Source organism: Tachyglossus aculeatus, chromosome 9 (genome assembly GCF_015852505.1).
Source record: "Tachyglossus aculeatus isolate mTacAcu1 chromosome 9, mTacAcu1.pri, whole genome shotgun sequence".
NCBI lineage: Eukaryota > Metazoa > Chordata > Mammalia > Monotremata > Tachyglossidae > Tachyglossus > Tachyglossus aculeatus.
In genome coordinates this window covers 65208613-65222973 of record NC_052074.1, presented here as the reverse complement: position 1 = coordinate 65222973, position 14361 = coordinate 65208613, and the positions used below count along the sequence as shown (strand labels likewise).

Genomic DNA, 14361 nt, shown 5'->3' with positions numbered 1-14361 from the left:
GAACCCATGACCTCTGACTCCAAAGCCCGGGCTCTTTCCACTGAGCCACGCTGCTTCTCAGGTCTCTGTTGAAAGCTCTGAACTTGTCTTCCTTGTGCTGCTATTTTGGCGGAGGTAGAGAGTCCACATCGAATTATGGTAAAATCAAGACAAAATTCACAACCCGTTAGGAACTCCAGTGTCACCCAGTCCCCTGGGTCTGGAGGGCCTTGGAGAATTGTGATCTCCACCTACCTGTTTTCTCCTGATCCCTTTCTAATAATAATAATAATAATGGCATTTATTAAGCGCTTACTATGTGCAAAGCACTGTTCTAAGCGCTGGGGAGGTCACAAGGTGATCAGGTTGTCCCACGGGGGGCTCACAGTCTTAATCCCCATTTTCCAGATGAGGGAGCTGAGGCCCAGAGAAGTGAAGTGACTCGCCCAAAGTCACCCAGCTGACAATTGGCGGAGCCAGGATTTGAACCCATGACCTCTGACCCCAAGGCCCGGGCTCTTTCCACTGAGCCACACTGCTTTCTCTCCCTATCCCCTTCCTATCTTCAGTCTGTCACGCAGCAGGTGTCCAGAGCTTCAGGGGAGGATCACTGACCTGTCCGCTGCAGCCAACGCTCTCGAGGCCTCTGCATAAAATGGGGGACAGAGGAGGAGAAGGGAGTCTTCGGTTGGGCTGCGCTTACTATGGGCAGGACATGGGTTCTAATCCCGGCACCCCCACTTGTCAGCTGGGTGACTTTGGGCAAGTCACTTCACTTCTCTGGGCCTCAGTTCCCTCATCTGGAAAATGGGGATTAAGACCGTGAGCTCCAAGTGAGCGCTCAAAGTTGCCCAAAATGACACAGCAGAATGGTGGTGGAGTTGGGATTGGAACCCAGATCCTTCTGACTCCCAAGCCCGGGCTCTGGCCACTGGGCCACGTTGCTTCTTTCTCTCTTAAAGTGGGTAGGGACACCCCGAGGGCAGGGATACTAGGTGGTGGGAGGTGAAGACTGCGATTACCATGGGGCCCCGAGTGCTTAGCCCAGTGCTCAGCACACAGTAAGCGCTTGGCAAGTACCACTGATTGATCGGTGGAATGAATATCCAGTGCCTAAGCGGTACATACTCTCCCGGGTGCTTACTTTGCACACAGTAAGCGCTCAATAAATACAATTGAATGAATGTACCTATGTGAGCCCCATGTGGGACAAACTGATCACCTTGTATCCCCGCCAGCGCTTAGAACAGTGCTTTGCACATAGTAAGCGCTTAACAAATGTCATCATTATTATTATGATGTTTGTACGTATTTATCAATCTATTTTATTTGTACATATTTATTCTGTTTATTTTATTTTGTTGGTGTTTTTTGTTTTGTTGTCTGTCTCCCCCTTCTGGACTGTGGGCCCGCTGTTGGGTGGGGACCGTCTCTAGATGTTGCCAACTTGGACTTCCCAAGCGCTTAGTCCAGTGCTCTGCACACAGTAAGCGCTCAATAAATAGGACCGACTGAATGAATGAATGAGTGACTGAATACAAACTCAGGGGCAAACATAAGGGGCCTTCCCAGGAGGCCTTCCCAGACTGAGCCCCTTCCTTCCTCTCCCCCTCGTCCCCCTCTCCATCCCCCCATCTTACCTCCTTCCCTTCCCCACAGCACCTGTATGTATGTATATATGTTTGTACATATTTATTACTCTATTTATTTTACTTGTACATATCTATTCTATTTATTTTATTTTGTTAGTATGTTTGGTTTTGTTCTCTGTCTCCCCCTTTTAGACTGTGAGCCCACTTTTGGGTAGGGACTGTCTCTATATGTTGCCAATTTGTACTTCCCAAGCGCTTAGTACAGTGCACTGCACATAGTAAGCGCTCAATAAATGCGATTGATGATGATGATGATGATGAAGGGAGAGAGAACAGGGGAAACCAGGGCTTAGGGAAGGCCTCTTAGCAGACAGGAGATTTGAGGAGGGCTCCTATTCTCTTCATCATTTTGTATGCAAATTCTTGCCCATCCTCTTCTTAAAAATGGAGTGAAGCAATTCAGCTTCTCTCCTTGGCCTAGAGGATGGAGCCGACGCCTGGGAATCGGAAGGACCCGGCTTCTGATCCCGGCTCCGCCACTCGTCTCCTGTGCGACCTTGCGCACAGAAGTCACTTCTCTGGGCCTTAGTTGCCTCATCCTGAAGATGGGGATTAAGACCGTGAGTCCCGGGTAGGGCATGGACTGTGTCCAACCAGATAGGGACCATCTCTATATGTTGCCGACTTGTACTTCCCAAGCTCTTGGTCCAGTGCTCTGCACACAGTAAGCGCTCAATAAATACGATTGAATGAATGAATGAATGAATTAGCTTGCAGGTTTTGTTGTCCGTCTCCCCCTTCTAGACTGTAAGCCCGTTGTTGGGTAGGGACCGTCTCTAGATGTTGCCGACTTGTACTTCCCAAGCGCTTAGGACAGTGCTCTGCACCCAGTAAGCGCTCAATAAATACGATTGAATGAATGAATGAATTGGCTTGCGTGTTTTGTTTTGTTGTCCGTCTCCCCCTTCTAGACTGTGATCCCATTGTTGGGTAGGACCATCTCTATATGTTGCCGACTTGTACTTCCCAAGCGCTTAGTACAGTGCTCTGCACACAGTAAGTGCTCAATAAATACAATTGAATGAATGAATGAATGTGAGACAACCTGATCACCTTGAATCTACTCTGATGCTTAGAACAGTGCTTGGCACATAACAAGCGCTTAACAGATACCCATTATTATTATTATTATTATTATTATTATTATTATTATTAAAATGGGGATTGAGACTGTGATTTACAAGGTGATCAGGTTGTCCCACGGGGGGCTCACAGTCTTCATCCCCATTTTGAAGGAGGCCTACCCAGACTGAGCCCCTTCCTTCCTCTCCCCCTCCGCCCCCTCCCCATCCCCCTCGCCTTACCTCCTTCCCCTCCCCACCGCACCTGTATATATGTATATATGTTTATACATATTACTCTATTTTACTTGTACATATTTATTCTATTTATTTTATTTTGTTAATATGTTTTGTTTTGTTCTCTGTCTCCCCCTTCTAGACTGTGAGCCCACTGTTGGGTAGGGACCGTCTCTCTATGTTGCCAACTTGTACTTCCCAAGAGCTTAGTACAGTGCTCTGCACACAGTAAGCGCTCAATAAATACGATTGAATGAATGAATGAATGAATGATTTCCTTGTATCCATCCCTGCCCAGATCTGCTAAATCTGGATTTCCCAGCAGGAGAGAAAGTTGGATATTATTAGAACAGTGCTTTGCACATAATGAGTGCTTAATAAATAGGGAATGTTTGGTAGATTGCTGGTGGGGTGGGGGGGGGGGGAGTTCCCCTCAGTTTCAAGGTTTCTCAGGTCCTTCTGTCACTTCTCTGCGAATGGCAACAATTTTCACGGGTTGCTGTGGAAGAGTCTTTCTCTGATGTTAAATCGGTATGGTTGGAAAGTTGGTTGGGGGGCATTCATTCATTTATTCAATCGTAGCTTTAATTCTATTTGTTCTGACGACTTGACACCTGCCCACATGTTTTGTTTTGTTGTCTGTCTCCCCCTTCTAGACTGTGAGCCCGTTGTTGGGTAGGGACCTCCTCTATATGTTGCCGACTTGTACTTCCCAAGCGCTTAGTACAGTGCTCTGCACACAGTAAGTGCTCAATAAATGCGATTGAATGAATGAATGAATGAATTGAGCACTTACTGTGTGCAGAGCACTGTACTAAGTGCTTGGGAAGTACAACTCGGCAACATATAGAGACGGTCCCTACCCAACAACGGGCTCACAGTCTAGAAGGGGGAGACAGAGAACAAAACAAAACATGTGGACAGGTGTCAAGTTGTCAGAACAAATAGGATTAAAGCTAGATGCACATCATTAACAAAATAAAGAGAATGGTAAATATGGACAAGTAAAATAAATAGAGAAATCTGTACAAACGTATATACAGGTGCTGTGGGGAGAGGAAGGAGGTAGGGTGGAGGGGATGGGGTGGAGGAGAGGAAAAAGGGGGCTCAGTGTGGGAAGGCCTCCTGGAGGAGGTGAGCTCTCAGTAGGGCTTTGAAGGGAGGGAGAGCTAGCTTGGTGGATGTGCGGAGGGAGGGCATTCCGGGCCAGGGAGAAGACATGGGCCGGGGGTCGACGGTGGGACGGGCGAGAATGAGGCCCAGTGAGGGGGTTAGCAGCGGCAGAGGAGCGGAGGGTGAGGGCTGGGCTGGAGAAGGAGAGAAGAGAGGTGAGGAAGGAAGCAAGGGAGTAGGAGGCTTTGGATTCCAGAGGAATGGAGTGTGTGACTCAACAGAGTCCTTTGTGTCTCTTTCCTCCTCCTCCACCTTCCAAGGGGCCAGATGGGAGCCCGCAGGGATTGGGAGTATGCCGGATCCAATCAATCAATGGTATTTGTTGCGCGCTTATGGTGTGTAGAGCACAGTTCTCTCCTGATGTTGCCACTCCCTTCCTCCAAACCCTTCCCAAGCTTCCTGGATCTCTCGTCCTCAGGCAAAAACTCTTTTCGACCACCTTCAAGGCTGTCCACCCTCTCACTCCACTTTATCTTTACAATCTCTTCTCCTCCTGCCATTCCCCAACTCATTTTTTTCTTTATTTCTCACAAGATAAAAGATACCTGTAGGTCACTTGTGACTCTCCCATCTCTGTCCCCTCACTCATACTGTACTCATCCCAATCCCCTCACTAACAATAATATTAATGATGGCATTTACTAAGCGCTCACTATTTGCAAAGCACTGTTCTGAGTACTGGGGAGGTTACAAGGTAATCAGGTTGTCCCCCGGGGGGCTCACAGTCTTAATCCCCATTTTACAGATGAGGTAACTGAGGCATAGAGAAGTTAAGTGACATGCCCAAAGTCACACAGCTAACAATTGGCGGAGCTGGGATGGCATTTATTAAGCACTTACTATGTGCAAAGCACTGTTCTAAGCTCTGGGGAGGTTACAAGGTGATCGGTTGTCCCATGGGGGGCTTACAGTCTTAATCTCCACTTTACAGATAGGTAACTGAGGCACAGAAAAGTTAAGTGACTTGCCCAAAGTCACACAGCTGACAATTGGCGGAGCCGGGATTTGAACCCATGACCTCTCACTCACACTGTGCTCCTGGCCTGGACCTCCCAACCCCAATCAGATCTGACAGGACAGAGTTCTTCTCACATTCAAAGGACTCCAAAAATCTCATGTCCTCCAACAAACCTCCCCAAGTAATTCCCAACACCCAAAATTGCCTAGAGCCAAGGGATATCTATAATAACAATAATAATAATAATGGTATTTGTTAAGCACATACTATGTGCAAAGCACTGTTCTAATCAATAACACTTTGGACTGATTTATAGCCATCTTTGGATTTTTATATACTTTATTATTATTGTATTTGTTAAGCAAAGACTCGGGGTATATCTATATATATAGATATAGATAAATATACATGTTTGAGTGTTTGGGGTATATCTATATATAGATACAGATAAATATACATGTTTGACAAGCACTGTTTGACACACACACACACACACACACACACACACACATATATACATATGCATCTAAATGTGTACGTTTACACACCCATATTTCAATTGTGTATTCAGTCGTTTATCTTAACTACTCTGTTTTTTAATACTTTTATGTCTGTTTCATCCATTAGAATATTAGCTCCTTGTACATAGCGAATGTGTTATTTCTTTTTGTACTTCCAAAATGCTTAGTACACCCAGTGGGTGTTCAATAAATACTAATGTTTATCGTAGGGGAAGCAGGGTGGCTTAGTGGAAAGAGCCCGGGCTTGGGAGTCAGAGATCATGGATTCTAATCCCGGCTCTGCCACTTGTCAGCTGTGTGACTCTGGGCAAGTCACTTAACTTCTCTGTGCCTCAGTTACTTCACCTGGAAAATGGGGATTAAGATTGTGAGCCCCATGTGGGACAACCTGATAACCTTGTATCTATCCCAGTGTTTAGAACAGTGCTCGGCATCTAGTAAGCACTTAACAAACGCCATCATTATCATTATTAATATACTATTACCCCTGAATGTTTCTTGCCATCAATGGAATAACTTGAAATTAGTCTAGGAACCTTATTTTACCATACTTTGTCAAAACAACAAATACAACTTTTTTTTAAAAATTCACAATATATTTGTTCTAGAAGCTAATTTACCCTACCACATGACTACAATAGTAAACTAGATTTATTTACCAGGACAATAGAACTTTATTCTGATAGGTGTCAGGGCCATTCTATCTGACAAGGGTACTTTAAAATAAAGGTGGTATATCCTTTCCCCCTTGAAAGACAATTGGGTTATAATGCATTTAATATTCGTTATCTGTAGCATGGATCACAAAAACGACTTGTAAAAATAGTACCTGTAATTAGCCGATACAAAATGGATTTAAAATTGTGCAAATACAGCAATCTTACAAATGACTCTTCTGCTACTTATTCAAGTTAACTTCTGGTTAATGGAAAGCCTTTCATTACGAAAGACATCTCTGTGGCTTGAGGGCTCAGAGGATTCAATTTGTGCCACTTGGATAGATGATTCTGCAGACCAACCTTCCCCGCGGGCTTGGGAGACCTGTTCAGATGACGATGGGAAGTTGAAGCTAAATTAGCCACCAGATTTAGGTCTCTTGGGCATGTGGCAACTGAAGGTAGGTTGTCTCTCCTACTTTCAGCGCCAACGGTCTTCTTCAGCTTACCAGAGTTTCTAGGAAAAACTTTAGTTCCCTTCCTATTTGGATCCGCGTAGCAGACGCCCCCATTGATAGATGGGCCTTTCTTGCTAGTAAAAAGCATATTTTGATAAGCGAGAGAAGGAAGAAACCTTTCAGATGACCTGTTTCCAAAGATGCCAAACGATACATCTCGAAGGTAACTGGAGAAACGTTGACTTCCGTTATCATTACGGAAGTCAGAGTTACAGTCGCCCGATTTGAAACAGCATTTGCTATCTAATGGCAAACCGTGATTGGGATCTGTTGTTTCTGCCTGCAGTCTGTCTGAATTATGGTGAAGGTATTTTTGTGCATTTTCACGTCTAGGTTGCTTGAAGAATAATCGAATTCCAGGTACAAAAAGCTCTGGTTCCGTGCGCTTTTCTAAGTGGGTGATACTGGCCTGAGACTCGGCGTTATTTATCTTCCCGTTAAGTGTTGTATCTTTCCAGGTTAAAGGATTGTATATAACTTGTCCCTCAATGGGGCATGAATTGCATCTGTAAAGTAGCCAGCCGTCGATACATTCCCTGTGAAACTTGAAACAAAAAAAGAACATCAGTTAGAAGCAGGAATTGCTTTTCTATGATCTCAGCACTGTAAAAATAGAATCATGCCAATAAGGGGGCTAAGAACCATCTGGGGAATCCTTTAATCATTCATCTGAACCAAATGACTACGGTATTGCCTCTGAGTTCTGATTGTCATTGCTTTTCCGCTCAGGACCCCACAAAGTTTCAGGATCTAGTGTCTTGTTCTGTTAGTCATCTGCCTTCAGACAGGACAGACATAATCTGTCAGGTTGTTGGATAAATCACTGATAATGTCCATGCTTCAGAGCTACATAGTAATGGAGTGCAGCAGCCAAAAAAACACTCGTCCCCCTCTCCATTCCCCATCTTACCTCCCTCCCTTCCGCACAGCACCTGTATATATGTATATATGTTTGTACATATTTATTACTCTATTTATTTATTTATTTTACTTGTACATATCTACTCTATTTTATTTTGTTAGTATGTTTGGTTTTGTTCTCTGTCTCCCCCTTTTAGACTGTGAGCCCACTGTCGGGTAGGGACCGTCTCTATATGTTGCCAACTTGTACTTCCCAAGCGCTTAGTACAGTGCTCTGCACACAGTAAGCGCTCAATAAATACGATTGATTTATTGATTGATTTGTTAAGCACTTACTATGTGCAAAGCACTGTTCTAAGTGCTGGGGGGGATACAAGGTGATCAGGTGGTCCCACGTGGGGCTCACAGTCTTCATCCCCATTTTACAGATGAGGGAACTGAGGCCCAGAGAAGTGAAGTGACTTACCCAAAGTCACACAGCTGACAAGTGGCGGGGCCGGCATTGGAACCCACGACCTCTGACTCCAAAGCCCGGGTTCTTTCCACTGAGCCGTTTAGGGCAATTCATCTTTTCTTTCGGATTGCACATTCTAGATTTCCAACTATCATACTGGTCAGCCTAGTGTTTGCTTTGTTTTTGATTTGATTTTGCTTTTTTTTGCTATTTGTTAAGCACTTACTATGTGTTTTGGGGGGATGGTCATCATTTATAACGGACTTTGCGATTGCATGCTGCTCAAATAGCAGAGTTATTTGACAACTTGAAGCATGATACCATTAATAAAGATCACTAGAGCTGGCCCTGAAGTTCTGAATTTTGGTTGGAGCGTGACTTTGTTCTGCAGCCAGGAGAAAAAGCCTCTATTTTACCAATCATCCACAGATAGAAATGATAATAATAATATTGCTAGCATTTGTTAAGTGCTTACTATGTGCCAGGCACTGTTCTAAGTGCTGGGGTAGATACAAGCTAATCAGCTAATTAGGAGTTGCCGGCCTAAAAGCTGGAGGTCCCGGGTTCGAGTCCCAGTTCTGACAGCTGTTCCCTTTGTGGCCTTGGGCAAGTCACTTAACCTCCCCACACCTCAGTTTCCTCAGCTGTAAATTGGAGGTAATAATACCCGACCCCTTCCTCGCAGGGGTGTCGCAAGGAGTAATTAACTAAATGATGTAAGGCACTTTGGTAATAAAAACACCGCCTAGAAACATGGTTTATTTACAGGAAGCAGCATGACTTACTGGAAACAGCAGGGACTTGGGAGTCAGAGGATGTGGTTTCGAATCCCCACTCCGCCACTAGTCTGCTGTGTGACCTTGGGCAAGCCACTTAATTTCTCTGTGCCTCAGTTCCCTCATCTGTAAAATGGGGATTAGGACTGTGAGCCTCATGTGGGACAACCTGATTACCTTGTATCTACCCCAGCATGTAGAACAATGCTTGGCACAAAGTAAGCGCTTAAAAAATACCATAATTATTATTATTTTGTTGTTGTTGTTAATCTCCATTGTACAGATGATGGAACTGAGGCCCAAGGAAGTGAAGTGACTTGCCCAAGATCACACAGCAGACAAGTGATGGAGATGGGATGAGAATCCAGGTTCTTTTGATTCCCAGGCCCGGGCTCTATCCACTAGGTAATAGGGGTGAGAATCCCAGCCACCTTCTGTCTTCACAGCAAGTCACTGAAGATTTAAAAGTGCATCATCTAAGCAGTACTGCATGTTGGCCACTGCCTTCCATGTGTTTGAACGTATCTGCCAGCAGGGCCACACGTGTGTGACATGCGATATCATTTGTGACAGAAAAACCTATCATGATGCAGCCGGTCAACAGAACTCTTTCACCGTAACGGTGGAGGGACCTCGTGATGTTGGCAAACCTTTCCAGACAGCCAAACTGGCCAAAAATGACCCCCAGGAAACCTCAATTTTCAGTTGAAAGATATTCTGAAGGTTGGTGAAAACCACATACTGATTGTGCTTTCTTTATTCCTTCCTTCACTCATTCATTCAATTGTATTTATTGAGCGCTTACTGTGTGCAGTGCACTGTACTAAGCACTTGGGAAGTACAAGTTGGCAACATATAGAGACGGTCTCTACGCGACAACGGGCTCACATTCTAGAAGGGGGAGACAGACAACAAAACAAAACATGTAGAAAGGTGTCAAGTCGTCCCAATTCATTTTAGTAGTTTTCCATTTGGATTCAAGCGCTTAATACAGTGCTCTGCACACAGTAAGCGCTCAATAAATACAATTGAATGAATTCAAAGTTGCATTGTCTCTGGAAGTCATTTTTCTGCTGCCTGGTCATTTGTTTGGTTCCGCCTTACTCTGTCTGTGCTCTCCACAGCTGCAGTCTCCAGCAGTGACAAGGAGAGCCATCCCACTGTGAATACTGGTTTAGGCACAATTTTTTTTCCTCCATATCCAGGTGGGCCACATGGCCACCTTTGAACTCCTGAAACCACTTCTTCCCGTTTCCAGATTATGCCCTGAATTCAATAAGTTTTCTGGTGAATTTATGCCTTCCCTACTGGAAGGCCTCGGCGGGAATGCCATCTGGACCTTTCCCTCGGATGCCCGATTTATAGCTTTCAGAACCTCTGCAGTGGCTGGTGGAAGTGCCAAGTGGTTAATTGCAGAATTTTCTCTGGATCATTTACAGTGGGATCCAGGACCGATGATTGGCCATAAACTCTATCCAAGTGTTCGGTCCACCCGTTCAGGATACAGAGGGATCAGTCAGCAGCTGCGACTTGTCCGCCACGAAGACAGACTCGTATATTTGTAGTTCAGTTCCGACACTGCGTGAAGGCTCTACAAAAAATGTCCTCTCCCCCATCTGCCTGTGTCTCAGGTTTCACCATCCACCTCTTCTTCCTTATCTGATTCTGTCTCATTTAGATCACTTGCTTAGTGTACTGGTATTTCTCTGCTACAGAGTTCCTGCTGTTGAACTGTGTTTGATACTGGTTAGGATGGTTTTGACTTGCTCAGTGTACTGGTATTTCTCTGATGCACAGTTCCTGCTATTGAACCATGTTCGATACTGGTGAGGATGGTTTTGACTTGCTCAGTGTCCTGGTATTTCTCCGCTGCAGAGTTCCTGCTGTTGAACCATGTTTGATACCGGTTAGGATGGTTTTGACTTGCTTAGTGTACTGGTATTTCTCTGCTGCACAGTTCCTGCTGTTGAACCATGTTCAATACTGGTTAGAATGGTTTTGACTTGCTTACTGTATTGGTATTTCTCTGCTGCACAGTTCCTGCTGTTGAACCGTGTTTGATACTGGTTAGGATGGTTTTGACTTGTTCATTGTACTGGTATTATTTCTCTGCTGCACAGCTCCTGCTGTTGAACCGTGTTTGATACTGGTTAGGATGGTTTTGACTTGCTTAGTGTACTGGTATTTCTCTGCTGCAGAGTTCCTGCTGTTGAACCATGTTTGATACCGGTTAGGATGGTTTTGACTTGCTCAGTGTACTGGTATTATTTCTCTGCTGTGCAGTTCCTGCTGTTGAACCGTGTCGATACTGGTTAGGATGGTTTTGACTTTCTTAGTGTACTGGTATTTCTCTGCTGCAGAGTTCCTGCTGTTGAACCATGTTTGATACTGGTTAGGATGGTTTTGACTTGCTCATTGTACTGGTATTATTTCTCTGCTGCACAGTTCCTGCTGTTGAACCATGTTCGATACTGGTTAGGATGGTTTTGACTTGCTTTGTGTTCTGGTATTTCTCTGCTGCAGAGTTCCTGCTGTTGAACCGTGTTTGATACTGGTTAGGATGGTTTTGACTTGCTCAGTGTACTGGTATTATTTCTCTGCTGCACAGTTCCTGCTGTTGAACTGTGTTCGATACTGGTTAGGATGGTTTTGACTTGCTCAGTGTACTGGTATTATTTCTCTGCTGCACAGTTCCTGCTGTTGAACCGTGTTCAATACTGGTTAGGATGGTTTGGAGATGTTTCCTGATTCATTCAATCATATTTATTGAGCGCTTACTGTGTGCAGAGCACTGTACTAAGCACTTGGGAAGTTCAAGTTGGCGACATATAGAGACAGTCCCTACCCAACAACGGGCTCACAGTCTAGAAGGGGGAGACAGACAACAAAACATGTAGACGGGTGTCAAAATCGTCAGAACAAATGGAATTATAGCTATATGCACAACATTGACAAAATAAATAGAATAGTAAATATGTACAAGTAAAATAAACAGAGTTCTGTTTCTGACGATAATACTAGTCTTACTAATAATAACAGAGCTTGATACATAGTAAGCGCTTAACAGATAGCACAGTGACTGAAAAAATAACGGTGACTAGCACAGCACTGGGCTCATAAAATGTGAGGCTCTGGGAACTGGCTTTGTGTTTGTACCTGCAGCCTGGTGGCTTCACGGCAGAGCCTTTATGCCAACAAGCGAGGTGGTGGGGTGAGGAACCTCAGGGAGGGATAAAATTTACCTTCAGGGATTACAAAATAAGTTTCATCTCAGAAAGTTATTTAACCACCAGGATCCTATTTTAAAATGCTGATGCTCCTTGCCTGTCTCAACTAGTCTTTGGACTGAAGACGTCTTTGGACTCGTCTTTTAGACTGTGAGCCCAGTGTTGGGTAGGGACTGTCTCTATGTGTTGCCAACCTGTACTTCCCAAGCGCTTAGTACAGTGCTCTGCACACAGTAAGTGCTCAATAAATACGATTGATTGATTGAAGTAACAAAAGAGTCTGAGTTTAGACTGCCAGGGCAGACCTGGCATAAGGCTTGGCACCCAATAAATGAGGTGGTTGATTGGCCTGATATCACTACTGCTTCCATCACACCAATCTGGATGCTCTTTCTCAGCAAAGCCAAAGAGCATCAGCAAACACGTTGATTACGGCATCCTTGAAGGGTAACCAAGAAGTCTCTCAAGATCTGTACTGTTGGAAGTCACGAGTCTGATCCATTCTGTTGGCTATCTCCAAGTACACTGTAGCCAGAGCCAAAACTCACATGTTGAGCACTTTTGTTGCTGGCCTGTAATGGCAGAGACCCGATGCCTGCTCAATTCTGCCTGCTAGCCATAGGACAGAGGATGTTTCTCTAGCAATAGCAATCGTATTTTTTTAAGCATTTAACTGAATCCAAAGCTTAGTACTAAGTTCTGAGAAAGACTATACATCGACACAATTCCTGGCCCACAAGGGGCTTACAATTTAAGAATAACAGAGGAGAGATGGGACAGTGAACGGACACGTAAGCGGAGAGATGGAACAGTAAAAACGTTCCAACACCATCCAGGACAAATCCACACAAAATCAAATGAAAGTAATGTGGGATTGTGGCTAGAGGAGCAGAGGTTCCATCAGTGCTTAGAACAGTACTTGGCACCTAGTAAGCACTTAATAAATACTATTATTATTATTATTACTATCTGGAATCAGAGGCCAAGAATGGCTTGAAGAAGCCCTGTGGTGAGGCTGCGTGCTTGTCCAGTGTGGGAGGGGACTGGAAGTCTGCCGATGTTTCTGTTTCTCCCGCTGCAAAGGTGTAAGGAAGGACGGGATCAGGGATGAATATGTGAATCCATTGTGTTGGTGTACGATAACACTTAATCAATCAGTCAGTGGTATTTATTAAGCGCTGTGTGCAGAGCACTGTACTAAGCACTTAAGCTATTAAATACAAACGATGGAAGCATAAAAATATCCATGTACATTTGTGTTTTGCTGCCATCTGGAACATAGCGCGTGGGATAATCAACTGATTAATAATAATAATAATAATAATGGCATTTATTAAGTGCTTACTATGTGCAAAGCACTGTTCTAAGCGCTGGGGAGGTTACAAGGTGATCAGGTTGTCCCACGGGGGGCTCACAGTCAATCCCAATTTTACAGATGAGGTAACTGAGGCCCAGAGAAGTTAAGTGACTGGCCCAAAGTCACACAGCGGACAGTTGGAGGAGTCAGGATTTGGACCTATGACCTCTGACTCCAAAGCCCGGGCTCTTTCCACTGAGCCACGCTGCTTCTCTTGTATACCTATTAAGGAGATGAGTGTTCTTGGTGTTTGCTTTACTATGCCCGCCTCAGATATCAACCTGGGCTGGAAACTCCACCAACCCGAGATTTAAAGTCATCTAGACTAAGAATCTTATCTTATATTGCTTTAATAGCATCATCTTAGCCTTCACAGAAGCGCTCCTTGCCATCATCAGCCCACTGTTGGGTAGGGACTGTCTGTACATGTTGCCAACTTGTACTTCCCAAGCGCTTAGTACAGTGCTCTGCACACAGTAAGCGCTCAATAAATATGATTGATTGATCATCAGAGAAGGTCACACTTGCGGGGTAACTGGTGACGCTAATAGGAGCCACTTGGATCTAGAAGCAACGTTATCAAGCAGTCATTCATTTTCTCTCCAAATTAAAGTCATCATTTCCTTGAGAGTCGTTCCGATGCAAAACCAGTACTGGCCTGCCACCATTCGTGAAGCCGTGTGGGAGATATGAGAGATTAAGCAGGGAAGGCCTCCTGGAGGCAAGAATCAGAGGAAAAGGTCTCCCCACTCTTTCTCCTCGGGCAACAGAGTCGACAGTTACATGAAAAGCAACGTGGCCTTGTGATAGAGTGCGATTGTGGGCGTCAGAAGGATCTGGACTCTAATCTCAGTTCTGCCACTTATCTGCTGTGTGATCTTGGGCAAGCCGCTTGGTGTCTCTGGGCCTCGGTTACACTATCTATAAAATG

The 14361-nt window shown here is 44.7% G+C and overlaps 1 protein-coding gene across 1 annotated transcript in view; it reads right to left on the bottom strand.

The window, feature by feature from the left end:
• Positions 1-6206: 6206 nt before the first annotated feature.
• Positions 6207-14361, bottom strand: part of ZSWIM2 (zinc finger SWIM-type containing 2) — a 47409-nt gene continuing 39254 nt past the window's right edge. Inside the window, exon 9 of the mRNA XM_038750903.1 lies at positions 6207-7299. Coding sequence (XP_038606831.1) covers positions 6493-7299 — 807 coding nt within the window. The 3' untranslated portion in view covers positions 6207-6492. The remainder of the gene's footprint in view (positions 7300-14361) is intronic.